General features: G+C 39.9%; 1 protein-coding gene across 4 annotated transcripts in view; it reads left to right on the top strand.

Moving 5' to 3' along the window:
* The window catches only part of ca10a (carbonic anhydrase Xa), a 381,374-nt gene that overhangs the window by 331,243 nt on the left and 23,374 nt on the right, over positions 1 to 26,757 (top strand). For all 4 annotated transcript variants that reach the window (XM_074620663.1, XM_074620662.1, XM_074620664.1 and 1 more), the window contains one exon: positions 16,289 to 16,474. In XM_074620663.1, coding sequence (XP_074476764.1) covers positions 16,289 to 16,474 — 186 coding nt within the window. The remainder of the gene's footprint in view (positions 1 to 16,288; positions 16,475 to 26,757) is intronic.

Below are 26,757 nucleotides of genomic sequence, written 5' to 3'. Positions count from 1 at the left end.
GCAACGGTCTGTTATACATAGCAACGGTCTGTTATACATAGCAACAGTCTGTTATACATAGCAACGGTCTGTTATACATAGCAACGGTCTGTTATACATAGTTACGGTCTGTTATACATAGCAACGGTCTGTTATTCATAGCAACGGTCTGTTATACATAGCAACGGTCTGTTATAGATAACAACGGTCTGTTATTCATAGCAACGGTCTCTTATACAGAAATTACAGAACGCAGAACGCCGTGATTGACCAGTCAGAGTCGAGTATTCAACACAGCCGTGTTATAACTTAAAATAACTCAACCTTGACTTTTGGTGAAAGTCCTGTGTTTTTACTACGTTGTGTACGTCACATGGCTACCAATGTTTGCCTCCAGACTTTCCTTTGTTTTGCCTCCAGCTAACACAGTGACGGAATCATGACATCGACAAAAAAAGGGTCTGTATTTGCTCAAAGTTACTGACTGCACTTTTAAGTAGAGGACTTTAGTATATAGAAACTCGCGTGTGTGTTTGTATTTTGCTGCATCTCTCCCTCCGTCTACCCTCCGTGACGTGGCTCATGAGAAAACAGATGGCATTGTGGGACAGGTTCCAGAGCGCCACTTCCTACCGTGCGGGGGGGAGGCGCTCTGTCATCTCGCTGGCATGATCTCGGTCTTAATCAGGGGCCCGACGGATGCCACCGCTTTACACCTGCGCGCTGTCACTCAGCCAGAAAGCACTGATGCTGATGAAGTTGATGCTAGGAACAGAAGGCTAGGAATGCCTCATCCTCCTCCTCTCCTCTTCTGCTTTTTTTTGCCTTGCCTTGCTCGGAGGAGAGAAGCAGAAGCAGCATCCAAAAAGTCTGTGGGAAGTGAATCAAAGTAAAGAAACGACAGCCAGATGGTTTCAGACAGTTTGGGGTGCCATAGCCCGATTTTTGTTTCCATACTTGTTACACATGAATTGTGTTTTTATCATCGTCACATGTATTTTAAAGGCAGGTATAATCACTCGCATCACTACGAGGAAGTGAATTAAATTTTCATTTCATTCTTCTGCACTGAGAGCTAATTGCATTTCAAAGTCTCTTATAATAAGCAGACTCAGCAGGTTTCCAAAGTATTTCTGGATCAAAGTATTGAATCAATATCAGCTTTTAGGGCCTAATATCAACTCCTCCAATGATTACTGTTCACACAGATGCAGAGTCAGTGCGCTGGCAAGAGACTCCCTTTTATTATGTTAGGGTGCGCTAGTTCCATAACTCTCATTCTGAGCACAACAACCCGTCAATAGCATCAAATATTTATCGTGGTACCTGTCTTCCATCAAAGCTGTTGGCTGCCTTTGCCTGTCTTTGCCTGTCTTTGCCCTGAGGTAAGCACTACAATGTCAGGAAAGTGGGAGTGAAGAAAAACTCTATTATTTTCATTCACCCTCTCGATACTTGTACACTTTATACATATATATATATATATATATATATATATATATACTGTATGACCTTGCCAGAGCTGAGAGAACTTTTAAACTCGAGAACAAGCTGAACTCTCTTGTACCTTTATTGAATTCCAAAACATAGCCCTTGTCCAGTGTTTTGATTGCAATCAACTCCTCAGATAGCAGAGCTCTGACATTATGCCCGGCTTTTTTTTCGTCTTCCCCCTTTCTGCCTTATCAGCTGTTATTTGATTTCCAGCGGAGGTTAGGGACAGCTAATCTGGCCCGGCCGGCTCCATAGTGAAAGCTAGTGCTGTGGCAGGAATGACAACAAGAGCGGTGAGCTCAAGAGGAGAGTTGGACCCAGCGGAGGGGAGCGAACTGATCTGCTGAGAGCTGAATATTCAAATATATAGTATATGTTTGCATGTTGCATTTCAACAATCTTTATCTTGAAACAGTGTTTGCATTAATCTGGATAATCCACAGAAGCAAATAAGAAACATGAGTATTTAAATTTTAAAGGGACTCTCTGTAAGAATCAGAAATTGCTTGTTAAAGCGTCAGTAGGCAGAATATTTTTGGCATCATTGGGCAAAAATTCCATAATAACCTTTCAGCATATTGTAATTCAAGTGTTCTGAGAGAAAACTAGACTTCTGCACCTCCTCATGGCTCTGTTTTCAGGCTTTAAAAAAATCGAGCCCATGACGGGAGACTTTGATCAATCACAGGTCATTTCAGAGAGAAAGCGTTCCTATTGGCTGTGCTCCGGTCATGTGACCGGTACTTGGCGTTCCTTCGAGCCATCTCAACCTGATCTCAACATGGCTGCCGGGTCACAAACTTTCTCATTTTACAGCTAAACAGTACACTACAAGATGTTTCTGAAAACATTTGAGGCGAGAAATAGACATTAACGTAACATAATGTTGATTTATATTTGATCAGCGCTGCCTAGTTTGACCGTTTGATCAGAGTTCGCGAGTGATTGACAGCCCGTTCTCATAGACAGCAGACCTCTGATCAGCTCTTACTGCTTGTTTTCCTCCGGTCTGTGAAATCTTGCAGATGCCGTTAGGTATAGATTTTTTTTTTAAATAATTTTTTTTTTTTTTATCATATTTGCTCCAATTTCACCTACTTCAGATTTAACAGTGACACCTGTGGCCATTAAGTCAACGACAGTCAGCGCCCTGTCGCTCGCGCTTGTGCTCGCACCACGTAGACGCGAGCGGCCATCGGTCAAAATAGTGAGGCGACACACACGAGACTGAATGTGATTGACAGGCATCATGTTGATTAAAGTTAGCAACATTAGTAATGTTAGCTTACCAAACGAAGGTCCCTCCGTGAATCGAAGGCCCGGACGGTGTTGATCCTAGTTTTCCTAGTTGAATTTCAATATAAAGTATTCAGTGTCTGTTAAAATGAAAATACTTATGTCTCTTATTTGCTTCCGTACTCATAGGGATTATTTCTTCGGTGGAGAGTAGTTCCGGTGACACTAGTTTTGGAAAGAGTAGTTGGTGTTAGTTAATGAACTACAGCTGTGTCGATAGGCCTATATTTTGAACTTTGGACGGAGCCAAACTAGCTCTGATTCACTCCCGTCTTTATGCTAAGCTAGGCTAAACTCATCCCTACTCCAGCTCCATATTTGACGTACAGACATGACATTAATTTAGATCTTCACATCTTGCTTTCGTAAAGAAAGCTTATGTCCAAAAATGTTGATCGATTCCTTTCATACTGCTGTTGAATTTTGTTTGGGCTCGAATGTTTGGGCTCTCTCTACTTCTGGACACTGATCTTGAAAAACATCTTGGTATCTGGTGAACCTGAGCTGTCTGAGTTTAAAGTGAACCTTCATACCCTCAGGTCGACTGTCTTCTTGATGAGCGTAAGGGGTTTTTGCATATTTCATACATGGATTTCATACATCATTTGTATTTCAAGACACCATTCAAAATTTCTCCAAATTTGTGCCAGACCGAGAACGACGGCATCAACATTCAGATCACGTTTCTCAGTCCAAAACGAAGCTCCCAGCTTGGTTTGGAAACGTACCAAGAAACCTCCTTGTCAACAAGAGCTCGATCCAATTGATTTCGTCTGCGCTCCCGACTGTGATTGCTGTGTTCTCACAGTCCAAACAAACCCAACAAAGGCAGAAACTGCTCCGGGGTTCAAAGTAAGTGCCCTAAAAAAAAGCAACAAAAAAAAACCTAGGTGTGGGATTGAGGAAAAAAGTTGAAAAGAGAGGAGAAAGAAGAGCTGCAGAAAAGGAGATACTACAACCCCTACCTTATTATCAGTCTTTCAGAATGGACTTTAACTGAAGATCCCCTGGCGACCGTGGGTTGGAACAGAGTGTTCCGGGCTGGTACTTAGACATAGGCTTTAGAATCTAAAGCATCCTTGCACTCCGGTCCCAGTGCTTTTTATTTCGCTCGTTTCGGTGACACGAGAAGTTATCTTAAAATGGCATCATCTTGATGGCCAGATCCGGGAGACGCTCCAACAGCTCTTTCGGATATTCTGGCACATCAGACGTCCCCAGATAATCGTGGACACAAAGACAAACATATGCTTCCAGCACTGAGAATAAAACGAATCCGCTCGCAGCTTCAAAGGCTCAGAGAGGTACTCAGAATTAAAAATGTAACATAATCACTTTGTAAAACCACACATGTTCCCCTGACCGCTTTCTTCTAATGTGATTAAAGGGAGTGTGAGGGGTGGGGGGGGGATAGTCCCATTTTCAAGGAGGCTGTTAGGCTGTCACATTAAAGGAGCCCGAAGCCTCCGCGGCGGTATTCACAAGCCTCTTTACTCAACAGCCAACAATTTAGAGAATTACTGGAAGGAGAAATGTATTATCTGGATTGTGCATTTTGTGCACACATTGATTCAAAGTGTTTTGCCGGTTTAGTTGTGCCACTGCCCATTATACTCTGGAGGAATCCTACAATCAGATGTGATTACACCGATGTGAATACAGAGAGACTGTCAGGGAAAAAAATCTTCGGCTCTTTTTATCCAGGCTAGTGTGGATATACAGACATTTATTTGATGTGTTACTGAGGAATTTCTGTCTGTCTCCAGGGAGCTGTGATCTCCAAACATGCAACGCAGTCTCACGGCAGTTTGTGAAATAGTCACGAAATGTAATCTATTTGATTCGTGTACATGGACACAAATTTCCCTTTTTTTTTCGTGACGCTCAGCACGACCTTCAACCTCGTATTTTTTCAGTGCGTTTTCCTACGACTGTCCAGCGACACGTGACGCACATGTCAATTTCCGCTCCAGTCGTTTCAACATAAAACTACTTAGACTTAGTTTTAGGAAAAGATCGACTTGCTTAAGCAACAAACTACTTAGTTAGGTTTAAGAAAAGATCGGCTTGGTTCGGCTTAGGCAACAAAACTACTTAGTTAGATTTAGGAAAAGATGCAGTTTGAGTTCAAATAACATCAGAAGCAACTTAAGTTACTTGACAAAAAAAACTTGGTTAGCTTTAGGAAAAGATCATAGTGTGGGTTAAAATAACTACGGAAGTGCCATAACTTAAGTATGGAAGTTGTGTGAGAAATATATACAATTTGACTTGTGGTTTAGGCTAGGGCAACAAAACTCCTTAGTTAGGTTTAGGCAACAAACTACTTTGTTAGGTTTACAAATAGATCAACTTAGTTAGTGTTGGATTTATTATGTACAAGAATGCTTACAATAACCTGACTGTTGGATTTGTTATGAATAGAGTGATTGTGAGGAAAAGGGAGGTGGCAGGTGCTGTTTTCTTTTGCAAGGTCAAGGAGAGGACGGAGCCAGAAGGAGATAACGAAGAAGAAGACATGCAGCAGAAACATCACGTGCCATAACTCATGAATATTAATATTGTGTAAACCATAAAACGCTGGATCAGGGATAGCTCGGGGTTCAGACTTCACGAACTGACCCATGCACTGTATGTTGTCAGGGACATGTCGATTGGATCCAGATATCTGTATACTCTTTTATTTTTACTTATGCAACATTAATTGTTCGGAATAAATTGTATTATTATGCTTTAACCCGTCTGTTTGGAAAATCTCTTTGTCATACAAGATTAACCAACACGTAACTGGGCCTTGACCTCTCGGAGGTAGAAGGCCAGTTCCTTCATTAGGGTAAGGCAACTAAACTACTTAGTTTGGCTTAAGAAAAGATCTACTTGGTTAGGCTTAGGCAACAAACTACTTAGTTAGGTTTAGGAAAAGATTGCAGTTTGAGTTTGAATAACATCGGAAGTGGCGCGACTACCTGACAAAAAACACTCAGTTAGCTTTAGAAAAAGATCAAGATGTGGGTTAAAATAACTACGGAAGTGCTGTAAAATGTATGGAAGTTACGTGAGAAATATATAAACTTTGACTTGTGGTTTCACCCGGAACGCGAACACCGGTCTCCTAGGAGAAAGTCCCGTGTTATGTTATTTGTTTGCGTTTGCCGCTCTCTATACTTCCCAGTTCACAATTATGTGGATTAAATACGAATTGATTTCGTGCTGACCATCACTAAAAAAAAATTTGAAATTCATGTCTATGTACACAAATCAGTACATTAAATTTTGTGACTATTTCACGAACTGCTGTGCGACTGGGCTGAAACATGTTGTGTCCTTTTCTTGTGGAGCTTACTCATGCGTTTATGTACAAGTTTTGTGCTTTATACCTTGAATTTACATATTTAATTGCAGTGATTTTCTTTTGTAAATTGCAAAAAAAAGCACAATTGTTTTTGTACATGATATACATCACTGTGCATTCCGTCTTTCCAAGTTGAAAAAAGGAATCCAAGTACGTTTTTATAAATGAGGTCCCTGAAGGTACTGGAGCCTGATTGGATTCCTAATGTTTTACAGGGTCTAATTAATTGCAGCTCACTCCACCCATTGAATTTAACAGCCCTATTTCGACTGTTCAGACTTCAGAGACCCTCAGACGAGACAGGGAGTCCTGCTTGGACACCCAGTCTGGTTCACACCCCAGCAGCACACAAGTATGAATCAATGTTTTAGCACGATATTGCAGTATTGTCCCATGCTGTCAGTAATCGTATCCAATTTGTTGCTGCTCTCTGAGCATCTTACCGCTCAACAACCCCCGCTGCACACAAACCATTAATGTAATATTTTAATTATGGTTGTTGAAGTTAATACGATTATAACACATTAGGTGCAAATTAATTTTAACGCCAAGAATTTCTTTAACGCAACTTGCGCTAAATTTGGGCGAGGAAAAACTGTCATGGCCATTTTCGAAGGGGTCCCTTGACCTCTGACCTCAAGATATGTGAATGAAAATGGGTTCTATGGGTACCCACGAGTCTCCCCTTTACAGACATGCCCACTTTATGATAATCACATGCAGTTTTGGAGCAAGTCATAGTCAAGTCAGCACACTGACACACTGACAGCTGTTGTTGCCTGTTGGGCTGCAGTTTGCCATGTTATGATTTGAGCATATTTTTTATGCTAAATGCAGTACCTGTGAGGGTTTCTGGACAATGTTTGTCATTGTTTTGTGTTGTTAATTGATTTCCAATAATAAATATATACATACATTTGCATAAAGCAGCATATTTGCCCACTCTCATGTTGATAAAAGTATTAAATACTTAACAAATCTCCCTTTAAGGTGCATTTTGAACAGATAAAAAAATGTGCGATCAATCACGATTAACTACGGACAAGCATGCGATTAATCGCGATTGAATATTTTAATCAGCCCCAACAATGAACAGGGTTTTCAGACTTGCCCAGTATCAGCTTTCTCCTTACAAACCACCGATGCTGTTGTTTTTCTGGTCAGGACTGCACAATCTCTTGAAATCTTTTTTTTCCAAAAGCCTCAAATCGGTGCTGAATCTCTCTCATCATGTAGCATTACTTGGAACTACTGGTATGTGTGTCCATAACTTCACCGAGGTGCAGCCCTAGTATTCAATTCTTCACAGCCAATCGTTCCTTCTTTTTTTTCCTCTTCTTTTCTCCTCTCTCTTTCTTTCTTTCTTTATTTCTTTTCCCGTCCCCCCTGCCCTCTGTAGATACATCCCCCCTTCTATCTCTATCCATTCCATTTACTCCCCATATCTGCGCACCTTAATGAAAGAGCACCAGTCATCTTGTATTTTAATCAAATACATTACGCTTTCGCCATGATTCACTGCGTACAGCTGCGGGCCTTTAGAGGAGATATTACAGCCCATCTGATGGCTGCTAAAGAACATGTGCACTTCACAGTTACCGTCTAATATATTCATGTAGCTTATCACAATTTCCACTACTTAACATTTTTACCCTGCGCGGTGGCACGTACACTACTCTGACATATTAAAACTTTTTTTTTTGCTCGGGCGTAAGATTTTCTTTGAGCTAAAACCCTTTTTTCATTAGGTGATGGTGGCTTTTTATACTTAAAAATGCCTAACCGCTGAACACATACAGTCGTTAGTGAAGACTTCTCCTTGTAACAAGGGCTAATTTACTCTATTGATCTGTGTGCACAGATAACGATGATGTTTCTTGTGTTTTCTCATTACCAGCATGCCACTGATGTTTTTCTATTACCGTACCTGCCCTCTACTACCCGGTCTGCCCCAGACAGTCAACAGTCTCCTTTATGACTTGTTTACGTTCTCCAGGCTATTACCTCTAATGTGCTAGTGCGTTGTTGAGATCATCACTATCTGTTAAGGGAGGACCAGCGCACAGTGCAATTGTCCTTTTCGGCTCCATCGCTCCTGGAAGCTTCTCAGAACAAATGAAAAGCTCAGGCTGTTAAAGGCTGGTTACAGGAGACGTGGGATACTTTGGCCAAGGGTTGGCACTTTGTAATTTACGCTAATGAACGTAATATAATCTAATAACCATCATTTATTAATGGTAAATTCATAGTTAATTAAACCTAGTTAAAGGGACTCTATGTAAGATTCATAAATTGCTTGTTAACAGCGACACCTGTAGCCGTTCAGTCAACGAAAGTCAGCGTCCTGTATACTTATTATACTATATATAATGTTATAATGTGTGCAACAATAAACTGTTAAAAAATAGTTTATGAATGTAATTGTTATCGTTACCTATCAGCTATGATACAATATAGAATTTATAAACTAATTATTTCATATTACACAAAATAATGATAACATAACATCAAATATAGCATTACTAATCATTAGTAAACATTATTAATTATCATTTCATTCTTAACAGTGAAATAACTATTGTTTAAGTTTAACAAACTGTCAATTTAACATTTATAAATGATGGTTATTATAAAGTGTTACCGAAAATTTCTGAAGTTATAAGGTGCATCATTTTTCTATGATTTTTAATTTGCTTTATGGACGTTTATTTGCGTATTATATGTTCTATGTGTATTATATGTTCTATGTGTGTCATTTTGAAATATTATAATATTGAAAACCTCTGTTTATGGGTGTCAACAATTGAGCATAATATGGATTAGAGTATATACAGAACTGTTACCAAAGCAAAGACCCAGCACACCTGGCTGATTAAGCCTCTGCTCAGGTTGGAGTTGAGTGCTGTGGAGTTACATAACATCAACAAACTACATGTATTATATAAAAATGATAAAAGATGTAAGTTGTCTCACACTAACACAGGTGCAGCAAATCTAACAAGAGAACCTGAGATGTCAGTCAAGCCCAGCTTGTACATCCACGCAGGTCTAATCGGGCAAATTAAATGAAGACACCGGTGTGGGTGGACCAGCGGTGTGTAGTTTGGGACTAGCGCCATCTATTGCACCCACGTAATTAATTCACTTTTGTCTTGAATTGCAAATATTCGCAACAAATAGAATAATAAACCCCACCAGACGCAGTGTACAAGGTCTCTGTTTCGTAACGTTTTTAATTGGATGATGGATTAAAAAAACGCATACCAAAAAAAAGGCGGATTTGGTGTGCAAAGGTTCAGTAATTTCCTGAAACATCTGCAAACTCTAGTTTTTATTCAAACAGGAGGAAATAGCACATTTGTTGGGGACTATTTTCAGCGATGGATTAATTCACATTTGGTGCTCTAGTGAGTATTTGAGGCAGGGATGGGTATCGTTAGGATTTTATCGATACTCCGTATGGGTTCGGTTCTTTATTGATACTCTTATCAGTTCTTTTTCATTACTAAATAATTGCTTTTTAATATACCAATTAAAAAAACGAATACATTCAGATCAGGATTGAAATGTATTTATATTTGAAATGTAACTAAATGTTGTTTTGGAGCAGCAACCAGGTACCAGGTACCGCTGGTAGAGAGGAAGGGCCGCTTTGTCTCAGCCACCAGAACTCATCAGAATTTAAGACACGTGGCAAACTAAGCTAAACAGTTAGACTACATACAGACAGCCTTAATTTTAACTTGTTTGTAACAATTCGTTATTTGCCGAGTTAACGTAGCATGCTGTGCTTGAGTAAAACGTAGTGGCGGTGGATGAGAGACTGCGGAACAGAGCAGATTGAAATATTTTTTTTTTACATGTTTACATGTTTATGCTTGTTGAGCAGGTGTATTGATAAAGTATTGGCATTTTATTCGCAAAGGTTTTATTGCACTTAAAGTAACGACAGTAGTTGTTGTAGTTATCTTCAATTGTTTGTAGCTTATCAATGCGCCGGTTTTTGATAATTTAGCACCGGTGCTAGGACGATGTGTGTGTGGGATTGAGTCAGAATATGCTACAGCAGTGTGTGTGTTCATGGTGATGAAGGAACTTGTCACTCAGTGCAACAGTGAAGCTCATTGATGTGTTTTTTCGGGCAAACAATGGAGCTCTATGACAGCTTGAACGACCAAAAACCTTCAGTTTTAGAACATATGATTACATTCATGTACAGCATACTATCATGAGTTGAACTACATCATTTGTTTATGGCATTACTGTCAACAAAAGACTGGAGTGCATTTTTCTGATGAAGCCATTAGTATAAAAGCGGAGACAGTATAATCAGTGAAATAGCATAATGTTGAGACATGAGATGAGTTGGACAGCTGCGAGTGTTTTTTTCATAAATTGCCGCGTTTATCGCAGCCTAATATCGAAGCAGTGCATGATAGTCCTTATCTATTTTCATGAATGGAGCAAAAAATCAGTGATTTTCAGAAAACACATTCAGCACAGAGAATGAAAAACTCCACAACCAACACAACCGCGTGTAATAATTACTTCACTACTACGCCCGAAAGTGTCGAGACTCCGAAGAATAATGAGGAAGCAGATTGAGAATATAAGAGCCTTTGCTTTGTTTGCAACCTTTCCACCGCATTGACTTTGTTTGCTAAGTGTTGCAGCGGAAAACATGAAAAAATGAAATGAAGTAAGCAAGTTTTATATGTTAAGTGTGTATTCATTTATTCTTCAAGTCTGGCTCCCACCAGCTGGCTAAGCTAAGTGTGATCTCTTTCAACCCCCGTCTCAGAAGAAGTCACAATTTCACTTTGTAATATGAATGGTTTTAATGTTTTTTATTCTCTTTCCACAAAGTGCTTTTGTGCTCCAGCCGAGTTTTTGTTTTTCCTCTCCAAAAATCGCCACCATTTGCATACTGTATATAAGATTGCATCAGCTTCTTAGTCTTTTTTCTTCCCCTCAGTATTTTCCAGCAGAGTTTCTACTATGATTTCATGTTCTTATTTTGCTGCTGTGAGTACTTCACTTCACTAGCCGGGGATTATCGATCCCGGGAGATGAAAGAAATACCAATTAGAAAAGGAGCCGCTTTTTTTTTTTACTGTACATGAGCTCTTAGCGGCTGCTCCGTATCTCACTTTCACTGTAAGACAAACGCGATTACTCCCCTTTGCCGCTGTCATTCCAACCACACCTCACTACCCGCGCCCATACCAGACAGCCTCTATAGCCATTTACCCTGACATGAGCAATCAACCTGAACAACAGATATTGGCTGGGGAAAAGAAAAAACTGTCATCCTGTGCAGCGAGTGTACATTGTTGTGCTGTATGCAGCAGTCACATGAAACAATAGATGCAAGGCAGGAGGATTCCAGATGTTCTTTCTCATGTTTGTGCTTCAAAAATGTGCCATGTGGCGTAAGCGTCCACATACTTTTGCCCACTAGTTGCTCTGTTTTTCATTACAAGACCCCTTTTGGAGGTATATATTGTCTAAAACGGTGAAAATGATAGACAATATGTGCTTCCAACTTTGTGGTAACAGCTTAGGGAAGGTCTTCTCCTTATCACCCATCACTGTTGCACCTCACTAAAGCTCTTGGCTGAATGGGAGCAAACCTATGTTTAGGTTTACCTGATAAGAAACCACTAGTAGCCGTCTCTCACAACTGTTATCTGTCAGGAACTGAGAGCAACTGAGTGTGAAGTTATATCCAGAAGTGCATCTGGACTTAAAGTCTTGAAGACATTTTTGTTTCTCATCCAAAAGGCTTCTTTTAGTTCTGACTGACTGTTGAGGAGTCGCTGTCATTCACTGCTTGAGATTGAGACTGGGAGATTGCGTGTTATTGTAACTACACCGAGAGAAGCCTTGCGAAATGTCATTGTAACTCCAACCTGATCTCATCCCTATACTCCTCATATTTTGCCGCTCGGGCAGCCTTAAAGCTTAGCATCTTGACGCTGAAGGTTCGCACGTGGTTAACGTTGCGAAACAGTCGCGGTTAACGTTGTAATACGTTGGTTAACGTTGTGAAAAGGCATCAAAACTCAAAAAAGCGGAGGGGTCTCTCATCGCCCTGAAGGGGTTTCTTCCACAACAATGACCCGCTAGCTGTACATTATTCCGTTTATTACACGGCTACTTACTTAAGAAATCAATAATTTGACACAAAAACGGTCCTCCAGAGTCCGACATCAGAGCTGCGCCCATAGCAACGGTTTGTCACACATAGCAACGGTCTGTTATACCGGTCTGTTATACATAGCAACGGTCTGTTATACATAGCAGCGGTCTGTTATACATAGCAGCGGTCTGTTATACATAGCAGCGGTCTGTTATGCATAGCAACGGTCTGTTATACCGGTCTGTTATACACAGCAACAGTCTGTTATACATAGCAACGGTCAGTTATACATAGCAACGGTCTGTTATGCCGGTCTTTTTTATACACAGCAACGGTCTGTTATACATAGCAGCGGTCTGTTATACCGGTTTGTTGTACACAGCAACAGTCTGTTATACATAGCAACGGTCTGTCATACATAGCAGTGGTCTGTTATACCGGTCTGTTATACAAAGCAACGGTCTGTTATACCGGTCTGTTATACATAGCAACAGTCTGTTATACATAGCAACGGTCTGTTATACCGGTCTGTTATACACAGCAACAGTCTGTTATACATAGCAGTGGTCTGTTATACCGGTCTGTTATTCAAAGCAACGGTCTGTTATACATAGCAACGGTCTGTTATACCGGTCTGTCATACATAGCAGTGGTCTGTTATACCGGTTTGTTATACATAGCAACGGTCTGTTATACCGGTCTGTTATACATAGCAACAGTCTGTTATACATAGCAACGGTCTGTTATACCGGTCTGTTATACACAGCAACAGTCTGTTATACATAGCAGCGGTCTGTTATACCGGTCTGTTATACAAAGCAATGGTCTGTTATACATAGCAACGGTCTGTTATACCGGTCTGTCATACGTAGCAGTGGTCTGTTATACCGGTCTGTTATACATAGCAACAGTCTGTTATACCGGTCTGTTATACCGGTCTGTTATACATAGCAACGGTCTGTTATACATAGCAACGGTCTGTTATACCGGTCTGTTATACACAGCAACAGTCTGTTATACATAGCAGCGGTCTGTTATACCGGTCTGTTATACAAAGCAACGGTCTGTTATACCGGTCTGTTATACATAGCAACCAGTCTGTTATACATAGCAACGGTTTGTTATACATAGCAACGGTCCGTTATAAAGACATTACAGACCGCAGAACGCCGTGATTGACAAATGCGAATCGAGTATTCAACTCAGCCGTGAAAGAATTATGGGTGTAATGTTTGGGTATACACATGCTTTGGGCTATGTAATGTAATCCTAAATCTTAGCAACCACTGCATATTTATATCTTATTATCTCACAACGTCCTTCATTACCAGCCTGCCGGACACTCCTCATTTCTGATGTTTAAGGAGAGTCCGCAGACCTCTCATCACTTCTGCCTCATGAATAATAGCCAAAGGAGGTCTTGAGAGAGATGAGATTTTTTTCTGGCCTTTTTCATGGGTCTCACCTCAACCCTCGTCGTCGTCTTGCCAGGAAACCTAAAAAGACTTCCCTTCATTCTACCTTCACCCTCTCCGGGGCACTAAATCCGACACACCTCCCCTTACTTATCTCCTCTTTGCATCGCTCCCTCTTCCTCCTCTCTTTCTCCTTTCAAAATCATTGATTTTTTTTTTTTTCAGAACTCCTATAAAATATTTACAATGTGTGGGCAGACTTTCTTTCTTTGGGAATTGGGAGGGTAGGGGAGGGGGGTGATCATTTTGAAAGCGAGTGGTAAAAGGAATGAGGGAGCGGGAGAGGAGGAGGGAAAGCAAAGGGAGTGGAAAGAGGAGAGAAGAGAAAGAGGCAGATAAGAGCGATGGAAGTCCACCCCGAAAGTCGTGGCATGAATATCAATGCTTCCCTTTGAAACAACTCCTCCGTTATAAATAAATAAACGGAGCTACCGATAAAGATCGTTATTCAAGGCTTTTGTAATACCGCGTTTCCCCTAAAAACGCTCAATGTATCGATTGTGAGCTGTGATTTCAAGCTCTCTTTTTTTTTTACATCTTTACCTGTCCTTTCTTTTCGCTCGAGGCTCCACTCTCTCTTTTGTCTGTCTGAAGCGTTGTTGCAGTTTACAATATCGTCTCTCCCTCCTGCTCAGATCGCTGCCTAATTAAATAAAGCCCTCAGGACTGTTCCTGCATAAGCTCTGTTGATGATGATACAGCCTTCAACGAAAACTCAAAGCTGTCAAAGACGCGAGACAACGGCATCTCCTTATTATTGGAACCAAAGCTTGAAAAAGACTTCAAGAGAATCTCATTTTCCTCACTTGTTTCTTTTTTTTTTTCTTTTTTTTAAGGCTCTTACTAAACAAATGATTCACCGCTCTGTCAAGTTAACCAGACGACTGACTAGAGAGAATACAGCAATATAGCCTTCAGTAATTATTGTCCCACAACTTCAGGTTTAAAAAAGATTTTAGTCTTTCATGTAGTCTGGTGTAAGTTTTTCAGAGTTTTCTTGCATAATGGTAGCAGATAAACCTGCAGTAAAAAAAGATGTTTTGAGATAAACTAATTATTTTACACATTTCCCACATTTCCCAATCTATAATATATTATTTGAGCAATGAGTTTATGTTCTCACAACACTGTCTCCTGAAAATGATGTTTGCATACTACTAATATACAACAGCAAACACCTGTAGAAAGAAAGGTAATGCCAACCGGAATCAATTTTAATCGACATAATAGGAAATGAAGTTAAGAAATTAATGAACGTAACAGAATTGCAACAATGTTCATACGGAATGTATCAGCAGATCTTTTCACTGAAGCGTAATGTAATTTTGTATGGTTTATTTTCAAGCCGCATTTTTACAACTTCTCTGTGATACAATAATTTAACACTTCGTTTACTGGAATCAAGTATGTGCCCTCCAAAATGTGATCAAATGATTCAATGTCTTTCTTTTTTTATAGACAGAGTTGGATCTCATCCATATGCTACACACAGGGTTCATATCCCGTGTGAAACCAAGTCAACGTTGACTTAATTTACTGTAGTTTTGTTACGTAACTTGCGTACTTTAGTAACACCAGTTACGTAATAAACATGCTGTACTTATTTTAACCCAAACCACGATCTTTTCCTAAACCTCACCAAGTACTTTTGTTGCCAAAAGCTAACCAAGTAAACAAAAAGACGTGAAGCCAATGCAGAAGTGCCTTAAACTTGCATTCTTTCTAATAACCAGAAGGGGGCGACTCCTCTGGTTGCAAAAAGAAGTCTGTCTATGAGAAAATGACCCTATTCTCACTTTGATTTATTACCTCAGTAAACATTGTAAACATGAGTTTATGGTCTCAATCGCTAGTTTCAAGTCTTCTTCAAAACAGCATGATGTTCATTTAGTAAATTATGGTCCCATTTAGAGTCAAATAGACCGTAAAGCAGGGGATGCTTTATGGCATGGCTACCTTGTGATTGACAGGTCACTACCACGGCGGCGTCCGGTCTGGGAGTTGTCTGTGTTTTTGTCTTGGAACTTTAACCCTTTCACGGTGTTTTTTCAGTTATTTTTGGTCGCCTAGAAATTTTTGTTGTACTTAGCTCCACCCTCTCGTTTTACTTCTAGTTGCAAAAAAACTAGATGGCGACGGCCAAAATGATGAACTCGAGGCTTCAAAACCATAGTCCACAAACCAATGAGTGATGTTACGATGACTACGTCCACTTCTTATATACAGGGAGTCACCTTGTGCCCCTGTTACACAGAGACCATAAAAATAGTATCCCCCCCTAGAACATTACACCACCCAAATCTCTCTTTCTTCCTGTTTCTACCTGTTTCTCAGTATACTATATGTCATATGAGGCCCAGTTGCAGTCTGGAGCAACAATGCTCATCATTTATTTATTCTGGAGCTCTTCGTGACGCTACATTTGTTAGATCTGTTAGGGCTTTTATTTTGAAATTTGATGGTTTGAATATGTACTGCACTATATGTTTCCTGTTGGGAACATGATTGTGTCCTTGTGTAATCAATTGTGCCTCATCTGCTCTACTCCAGGTGGGAGGGACGATGTACAACACGGGCCGCCACGTCTCTCTGCGATTGGAAAAGGAGCATCTGGTTAACATCTCTGGGGGGCCAATGACGTACAGCCATCGTCTGGAGGAGATCCGGCTACACTTTGGCAGCGAGGACGGCCAGGGCTCCGAACACCTGCTGAACGGACAGGCCTTCTCTGGAGAGGTATGTGTGAATTACAAGAGAACTGCAGTAAACAGACTGTTGTCACCATAATAAAGAACCAGTGGAGAGAACAGACGCACTCAAGTGGCCAAAATACCAATTATTGTTACTTAATTCATCTTAATATTTATACTAATATTAATTTAATTTAAATAAATTGATGGCTTAATATCCTTCTATTAAGAAACAGCTCCTGTAATTTGTCAATTGCTAAAATGCTATGCGGAACAAAGTTTAATTTATTACCATAAGTTAAGACATAAATTTTCACCTTTATAAAGTTGTTCTTGCTAATATGTTTGCAGACCGTTGCCTACTTACTTAAACATCCTGCAGACACAAAGCAACATTAGCATTTAAGTTGTGTTTCTGGCCAAGTGTAAGACTTTATCAAAGCTTTTTTCGCTGGAAACAAAGTTGATGACAGCAGCGAGACTAAACCACCAAAACATTGAAGTCGTGGGTCGTAAAAGAGAAACAACCAGCCGAGACAGAAAGTTTTCAGGCCTAATAAGAACCAGCTCCTGTAATTCATCAATGGCTAAAATGCTGTCTGGAGCATATTTCAATTTAATACCAACACATTCTCACTCCCAACTCGTCAAATACCTCCGCTTGGTCAGTGGCCTTACGCTTCAAACTATGACTATGTCAAGGACAGCATGTCAGTTTCCGATGTTATATGCATACAGTGTCTTTTCAAAATAAACTTTTGTGTACACAGGAAACATACAGATTATGCTCGTCGCATGCTTAGTGTCTTTTCAAAATAAACTTCCATGTTCACAGGAAACGTAGAGTTTCCGCTCGTTACATGCATACAGTGTCTTTTCAAAATAAACTTCCATGTTCCCAGGAAACTTACAGTTTCTGCTCGTTACAAGCGTAGTGATTTTTCAAAATGGACTTCCGTGTTCACAGGAAAGGTACAGTTTCTGCTCGTTACATGCATACAGTTTCTTTTCAAAATAAACGTCCGTGTTCACATGAAACAAACAGCTTCTGCTTGTTACATGTATAGTGTCTTTTCAAAATGAACTTCAGTGTTCACAGGAAAGTTACAGTTTCGGCTCGTAACATGCGTAGTGTCTTTTCAAAATAAACTTCCATGTTCACAGGAAATATAGTTTCTGCTCAATACATGCATACATTGTCTTTTCAAAATAAACTTCCAACATAGGTTAACTTGATTCACTTGGTTAAGTTTAGGCAACAAAACTGCTTGGTTAGGTTTAGGAAAAGGGCCACTGACCAAGCGTTGGTATTTGACGAGAAAGAACAGGTTGGAAACATATTAATAAAGTCATTATCTGCATTATTCTTGAAGACCACCCTTATACGTGCAACGGTTACCCTACAAATAATCTAAATAAGCTTTGAATTAAATGTTTTTACATTTTTATTTTTATCTGCAAAACCTTACCTTATACCCATAAATTGGTCCTTGATGGGCGAAAACCTTGAATCTACTTTTCAAGTATCTTGGCTTTCAGCCTCTCGATCATGCATTTTGTTAGTTAATTCAGTGGAAGAAGAGGTTTTCACACCTAAAGGAGCCAGATTTTGCCCCAATCCGCAGAGAACCATGCGACGATCTAAACGAGTTTTCACATGATGGCTGCGATTTGCATCAGCGCTTTCAGCAGGAACAAGCTTGTCTCGGAGATGACAAGCTAAGCGTTTAACTCTCTCACACACACACACACACACTCCGGCACACTTGCGCATGAACACCCCGCTGTCGCACTCTGCCATTTAAAAAAAATTTTGACGAGTGAAACAATTAGCTTCCCCGGCTTTGATTGTTCAACAAAATCATGAGTCACTCACGTCGCTGCATTTCACCGCCGCCATTATATGAATAACCAATTTGTGTGGCAACAAAATAATTGCAGTCTTGACAGGCAAATTTATTATAATTAATGATAATCATTTGTCCTCCCTCAAGAGTCTGAGAGCTGATATTCAAATCACAATAAAACAAGTGTTTACTGTGTCCTTCGGGGTGGAGAGAGCTGTAACCCGAGCCTGGAAGGACACCTCGTGCGCACACACACACTACAGTATATCAAGGCTCCCTCTAGGGCTTCATGTTTTATTTCACCCCTGCCTTCACTGATTTACCATTTTGGGAGTTAACACTGTGTTGGAGGAGATCTTCAGAGCAGACTAGAGAAGCTCTGAAGAGATTTGCAGCTGATAATCTGAAATGTGATGTCACACGTTGCCACGTTGCACACAGCATCCCCTAAGGCAGGCAACAGAGGGGGAAAGAGTTGGTGCAAGTCATTTCCACTGGAGATGGACATGCTTTTTAAAATACTCGCCATGTGTGTGCCTTTTAATTGTAGAATGTAAACTCCCCGAAGGTTGCTAAAAATCCCAAATGCCCAGACAAAAAAAATTAGAGGAAATTATATCATTGTCTTCATATGACTATGCAATTTCTTTTGCCCTGGGTTTTGCCACTACTGGCTGTACACAGCCTGACAGGAATCTCTTCAGCTAGGGCTAAAAAAATGAATAAATGTTCACCCTGTGAGTGTTTAAGGAAAAATCATTAAATTAAAGCTTGGGTAGGTAATATCGGAGAAACCAGCAAGACTACGCTAGATTAAAAAAAAAAAACAGCCCAGTGTTGCCATCTCTTTTCCAATGAAAGTAGCTAGCATCACTAGCTCCAAAAGTCGCTAAGTCTAGTGAGAAAGTCGCCAAGTCGGCAACATTGACAGTCCGTTGCCTCAGGCCTCCCCAAAAGCCACTCCCCCAAAAATTAGCATCATGAACTTTAACATATCATAAGTAAGTAAGTAAAGTAGACAGGTAGACAGGCAAGTAGGCCGTCCAATCATTTCACTCGGGCTGAATGAAATGATTGGACGGGCTTATTACGGTCCTGCGACACCCAGAGAAACCATTTTTTTTTTTTTTTTTTTTGTTAGAGCATTTGATTTATTGGTTGCTGTTGGACTGTGAAGAGAATTTTAACATATATAACAAAAAAAAAGTTTCTAAAATAAATTACCAACCCTAGCTTTAATATTTTGATTTACAGGTGACGATGTGAAATTTCATTTTTACATTAAGATTGCACATTGTCTTACAATTATTTATTTATTTATTTATTTATTACAGAGACAATGCACATTAATCATCATCCCTGTAAATGTGGCAGTGTTAGCCAAAAGGCTAATTTAAAAAGACCTTTATGCTTAAAGGTGCAGTGTGTGGGATTTGGCGACATCTAGCGGTGAGGTTGCAGATTGCAACCAACTGAAACTTCTCCCCCGTGCCAAGCATGTAGGAAAACTATGGTAACTGACGCAAAAAAGTGAATGGTCCTATCTAGAGCCAGTGTTTGGTTTGTCCGTTCTGGGCTACTATAGAAACATGGCGGCCGGCTCCGTGAAGAGGACCCGCTCCCTATGTAGATATATTCTATATATATATTCGGCTCATTCTAAGGTAAAAAAAAAAAAAAAAATGCGATTCTTATTAACTTATTAATATTATATTCCATTTCTGCAAATAGATCCCCTAAATGCAACACACAGAGTACACTGAAAATATATTTTTTTCTTATTCCGTGGAGCTTTCTTTTTCATTTTGGCATGAAATGAATGAAATGACCTGAAAATTTGTTAAATTTTTCTTTATTGTGATTTTATCATACAGCATAGGCACACAAATTGAAAATTAAAATTGTATTTCATTAAATGATTCATTGGAATATTTGCACTCACAGACTTCCATAGAATCTTCGGAAATGAATTGATTTTAGGTGACGAAAACCTTTATTTTTATTATTATTATTTTTTATATAAAATGTCATGTTCAGGGACGCAGAAGCAGACTTAAGCACCAGTATCAATTTTATTATAAGTTTGTGTTGTTGTAGTTTCTTCATTGTCCCCTCCCCTCTTATCGAAACAAAGCCACATACATGATTGACGGCATGCGGTCCAAACTCTATATGAGGGGTTAACAATAGGAGCACTAACTCTACCTGCTCAGATCAACAGATAGTTGAAGCTATATCAAACCACGGGGAAAACAAGGCCAGGAAAGGCTGCAAACAGATGTGTTTTTTGTTAACAGCACCATTCCCTTTTGCCATGTTCTCCTCACTCAAACAACTGTTTCTGAGTGAAACAGCATCTAGAAAACATCCTCCTCATCCCCCGCCGCCTCCCCCGATAGCCCACCCCAGCCTCTCTCTGAGCCAAAGCCGTGCCTTCGAGGTCCAATAAGATGTTTCATAATCGAAAATGCAGAAAATTCTCTCTCTCTCTCTCTCTCTCTCTGTCTCTCTCTCTCTCTCTTTCTCTCGCTCGCTCCGGCTCCCTCTCGCCCCCATCTGCAGATGAGTGGTGGCTGTGCATGTCCTTGAAATGTGAACAAAGAGAGAAATATTACAACTTTTTTTAAAGCAAAGCATCCTTCTGTAATGGCAGCCCGTGGGAGGATGGGGGGAGGGGGGGGGTAGTGTGTGTGTGTGTGTGTGTGTGTGTGTGTGTGTGTGTGTGTGTGTGTGTGTGTGTGTGTGTGTGTGTGTGTGTGTGTGTGTGTGTGTGTGTGTGTGTGTGAATGTGTGTGAATTAGCTCTCCAAAGCTTTCGTCTTTAAATCACCCCTTTATGTCTCCTAACTCATGGTGCCTTTTTGTGTCTGTGTGTGTGTCTGTGTGTGCGTGTTCTGTTCAGTTGTATTGCACACCATGGTCCACAGTAGTAAAAGATCAGAATCCATACGTTAAAAAAAAACAATAAAACACACAAACATGCATACGCATACATATCAACATATTCAAATATATGACTATAGTACATAGACTTTGTTAGGATTAACCAGTGCATTGATGTTATTCGCTGCCTTATCTAATCCACGCATGCATTTATATTCATATGATTTATTATCAGCTCCTGACATGTGGGTACAAGTATGCTAATGAACATATATGCCAGCAGTTCACTCAGACATCTTAGCTATGCAACTGTTTATTAAAGATTTGAGAAGAACATACTGTATATGCCTGTAGTCCTAGCTCAGATCTGCACATCAATTGAGCGCGTATAGATGTATGTATATGTATGTGTATATATATATATATGTGTGTGTGTGTATATATATATATATATATACATACATAATTTTATCCAACACATTCTCACTCCCAACTGGTCAAATACAGCCGCTTGATCAGTGCCCCTCGGCATAGGAGACCGACGTACGGGGTACCCCTCTTGTGTTACCTTTGGACGGACCAGGAGACGGCGTGTCAAAAGACGCTCGTTACATACATAGTGAACTTTCAAAAATAAACTTCTGTTTTCACAGGAAGTTAGGTTTAGGCAACACAACCACTTAGGTAGGGTTAGGAAACAGTCGTGGTTGACGTGAGACTAGCGACTCACGTGACTCGCAGGACTGACGATACCGAAGAGTCATGTGACTAAAGACTGACGTGCAAAATAAGTCAAAGTTACTTTCAGTTTCACACGGAACACGATCACCGGCCTCCTGGTTGAAAGTGGTGGGTTTGTTTGACCCATCCACCCCTTTATGTTGAAAGCCAGGTTCGTTACATATTGTTGCTAAAGGGTGCCTCCGTGCGTCCGTCTCCGATGCCGAGGGGCACTTACCAAACGGCTGTATTTGATAAGTTAGGAGTCAGAATGTGTTGTTTTATGCAGATGATGGTGTGTTCTTTATACTACAACAGTTTTCCTAAAATTATATTTAAAAAATCACGATATATCGTCTTGCTCACAGTATCGCAATATATCGCTATATATTGAATCGTAACCCCCGTATCATGATACGCATCGTATCACCAGATTCTTGCCAATACACAGCCCTAGTGTATTGGCTGGCTGGCTGATACCACACAAAACATTCAAGTACCTGGGGGTTAATTTATGCTGTGTGTGTGTGTTCCTTGGAGCTGCTTCCCAGTCTAATCTGAAAATGAAACACCTTGGTCTTTTAATAAGTGCTAAAATATTCCAAATATTATTCCATCACCAGGTCGGCTCATGTTTTTATACTCTCAGAGAACACTTAGCCATCCTATCATCCGCTGATAAAAAAAACAACAAGTCCTCAGAGTTGCAATAAGTCAGGTCAAAACTGCTTTTTAAAAACCACAAACTTTCATTTATACAGTCCGATTTGACCCTCACAAAAGCTGATAAACTTCTAACACTGATATATTGTTCTTTACTTCTACTACTGCTAATCATTTTCTCAAGTATACCATGTGAGTGTTTAGATGGATTTCCTTCCTTCCTTCCTTCCTTCCTTCCTTCCTTCCAAGCAGCTACTGCTCTGTGTTCATTTCAGTCCGCTGTACAGACCTGAAACGTAGGTGATCCATCACAGGGAGGAATTCATCACCATTGTTTTTTTGTCAAAGTTCTGTTGAAGTCACACGGCGACTGCACTGAAAACACTTGTTGCTGGTGCATTGAAGGACATGCTGACATTGGAGCGAAAATCCACTTCAATACAAAAAAACAACTAGATTCTCTTTATTCATTCATGGATTTCCATCTTTGTTTAGTGTTTGTCTTCTAGAGTTGATTTTTGTATTTATTTAAATATTTATATATATAATTATTATTATTAAATTAGGATTACACCTAATAAATGGAACAGTTAGCCCCTATATATTGAATGAGACACTGCTCGTTGTTATAGAGAGGATTCAGCTATATTTAATACAAATCTCGTTAAGTGTTTGAGAAGGATTCGCCATAGGCAGCCGTTCCAAACATCATAAATCCCCATCAATCACAGACCAATCACCTCGCAAGTCCTCTTTTGAAACACAGTCACACACACGGAGAAAAAAAAAAATCACATTCTGTTAATATCACTGCGGCAGATTATCGGTCACAGAGCTTTTTGATGGCAGGAAGCTTGTTCTGTTTTTATTTTCTCTTCTCCCTCCTAATTATCATTAATCACTATTCACAGCACATTTCGCCCACATCTGCACCGTGGCGTCCTAATTGTGGTTGGATCTCGGGCTCGAATCGCATCAGAACATCGCCGCACGCCGTGTTCTGAAGGAAAAACAAACATGCTGAAATAAACATGAATGAACTAAATTTGGGATTATGTTCAATTACTAATGTAGCGTGGCTGAGTATTAGCACAGATGATGGGATAATAGTTGTTGATTTCTAGTGCTTTGGCAGTGTTCCTGTCGTGCCAGTGAAACACTCAAATAAAACATCAGGTAGCTGTGCGTGTGCATAAACGGAGTGTGACGGGTGTGTGTGCGGCGAGCAGGCTTCGTCCGTTTGTTAGTTTTATGGATCTACGCTCCAGTTAATCTGAAGGAGGGAGGACGGATGGATGGACGTTGAGATGGAGAGCGTCATTTCCAGCCCAGTGCTTTCAAGCCCCCTCTCACCGTCAGCGCTGAACGCCTCTCCTCCGCTATCGACTTGCTGTCTTCATATTTCCCTAACCCCCCGGGGGGCCAAGCTAGCCATCACGCTATAAAGAGGCCGTCATGACCCCCCCCCCCCCCCCCAGACACACACACACACTCCAGAGAGCACCGGCCAGCCAAGCAAAAGTGACCCTTTAACACCCAATTCAGTGTTGTGTCAAACACCTTCCGCTCAGTGTGGCTTCAATGCAGGTTTCATTGCAGGTTTAACTGACTGAAACCCCCTGAAGACCCAAAAAAAACTTGTGTGGCACTGCCCAAGGAGCTGCTGTCACATTGAAGAGCCATTAGTGTTTTGCTTTCAATGGAAAGTTTTTAGTATGGGGTCTTTTCTTGTTTTGGAGGGTTTTCTTCCACAGAAGGAAGCATAAAAAGTCCATTTCACATATATAGAACCCTTTTAATACTAATAAAAATGGTCAAAGATGTTCAACATGAGCATGAAATGCTGTTTGAACGAATTTATTCCAATGGCTAAAGAGGCTAATAAATCAATCTATCAAACTTAGTTGTTATAGCCCCGTGACAATGTAGTCGGGGGGATATAGCGCTACGCGTGTCCGTCCTTCCGTCCGTTCGTGTGTCACACTTTCGTTTTCGGAGCAGAACTCTAAAAAACGATTTAACTTTGGAACTTCAAATTTGGTATGATGGTTAACAGTGTGGTCTAGTTGTGCCATTTGGGGGTTAGAAGTCCAAGGTGCCAAAAATTGTTGATATTTTGGCCAAAAACTGGGATTTTCTTTCTTTTCTTTTTTTTCAATTTCATTTCCGGAGTTGAACTCAAAAACTATTTAACTTAGGAACTTCAAGTTTGGTATGATGGTTGACAGTGTGGCCTAGTTGTGCCATTTGGGGGTTAGAAGTCCAAGGTGCCAAAAATTGTTGATATTTTGGCCAAAAACTGGGATTTTCTTTTCTTTTTTTTTTTTATAATTTAATTTCCGGAGTTGAACTCAAAAACTATTTAACTTTGGAACTTCAAATTTGGTATGATGGTTAACAGTGTGGTCTAGTTATGCCATTTGGGGGTTAAAATTCCGGGGTGCCAAAAATGTTTGATATTTTGGCCAAAAACTGTGATTTTCTTTTCTTTTTTTTATTTCAATTTAATTTCCGGAGTTGAACTCAAAAACTATTTAACTTAGGAACTTCAAGTTTGGTATGATGGTTGACAGTGTGGCCTAGTTGTGCCTTTTGGGGGTTAGAAGTCCAGGGTGCCCAACATTTTTGAAATATTTCCAAAAGATCAAAACCTTTGGCCCTACTTTAGCAGGGGTCAGTATGCGAGCCATGCTCACTTTTGCCTTGTTCTCTCATCGCTCTGTTTTATTTATTATCATTATTATTTTTTTTAGCTTAATATAGCTTCCCAGTGGTGTTCCTTAGGTATTCAAATCCGAGCACTCAAATTTTGGTCAAAGTACATACGTTTTTCGCGTCAAAATTTTATTTTCCCAAATACTTAGAAAAAAAAAAGTTTTCCAACGTGACCTGATGTAGGTTTCTGCATAATGACGTTGATACATATATCCTTATCCATAGTCAATTTATTACCTACAGTAACTTAGATGGTGGTTATTTCAGACCGGAAAAAGACACAAACAAACTAAACGATCAAGGCAGCAGTAGACCAGCAACTCCCATGTTCTGCGAGGTAAAATTATTGTTTTTGTCAATGGAGTCTGGTGGCTTTGAAGGGAGTGATATGACGGCTTCAGTTCCCGGTCGGAAGGGGTTGTCTCTATCTGCTCCCGTCCACAGACGCTTTACCTCGCCGTCACACAGCCCTTTCCTACGGTGAACTGAAGCCTTTATAAAGCTCTCTTTAAAGCCACCAGACTCCCTTGACAAAAACAGTGATTTTACCTCACAGAACGCGAGAGTAAAAAAATCTCACGTAAAGAAACCTTGAAGAAATTGTTTGTAAAACATCTCTAACCATTACATAGATATATTTGTAACACTTTGTTAATGGTTAATAACTGGTTTGTAAACCGTCTATAAACATAATTTGGATAAGTATTATAAAGTTACAACTGATGATTATGATACCTTGTTAATAAATACTTTGTAAAACATCTATAAACATTATTTTTTTTAAAGATAGTTAATACTTTGTCGATGGTTAATAATTGGTTTCTGGTCCATCTGTCTATGTAATGTTTATAGATGTTTTACAAACAATTTCTGAAATAATTTGGTAATCACTAACAAATACTTAATATAGTATTTAAAATGTTTTGTGTACAACAATAAATTGTTAATAAATAGTTTACTGATGTAATCAGAATGTAATTAGTCTCTCATTATGCAATATAGAATTTATAAATATATACATACTGTATATATAATTCAATATGACAAAAACTACTGGTAAAATTACTCATAATTAGTAAACATTATTAATTATTTCATTGTTAACAGTAAAATAACTAAGTTTAATTAACTATCAATTTGCCATTTATAAATTATGGTTATTCTAAAGTGTTACCGATCCGTCTGCGTCTCTGTCATCATCACAGTCTGTTCAATAGGCTCCAGGAACAGAGTGTTATGGCTCAATCTCAATGGACTGTACCTTTCCGACGTGTGGGGGTGTGGCTGTATTCAGTGGTTAGTGTGAGTGTGTGTGTTTGAAGGGACACTGTGATAAATGATGTAGCGCTGCAGGCTCACAGGCCCGGCCAACGCGCTGTAGCTCTTCTCGTTTGCTCTTTCTTCAACTGTTTCTGTATCTAATTACGACCTCTATTTTCTCCCTCGTTTGCTCTGCATCTCGCCCTTTTTTTTCTCCTCCATTTGGCAGACATTCTCACTTT

The sequence above is a fragment of the Sebastes fasciatus genome, chromosome 20 (assembly GCF_043250625.1).
Source record: "Sebastes fasciatus isolate fSebFas1 chromosome 20, fSebFas1.pri, whole genome shotgun sequence".
NCBI lineage: Eukaryota > Metazoa > Chordata > Actinopteri > Perciformes > Sebastidae > Sebastes > Sebastes fasciatus.
This window is presented reverse-complemented; position numbering and strand designations above follow the sequence as displayed.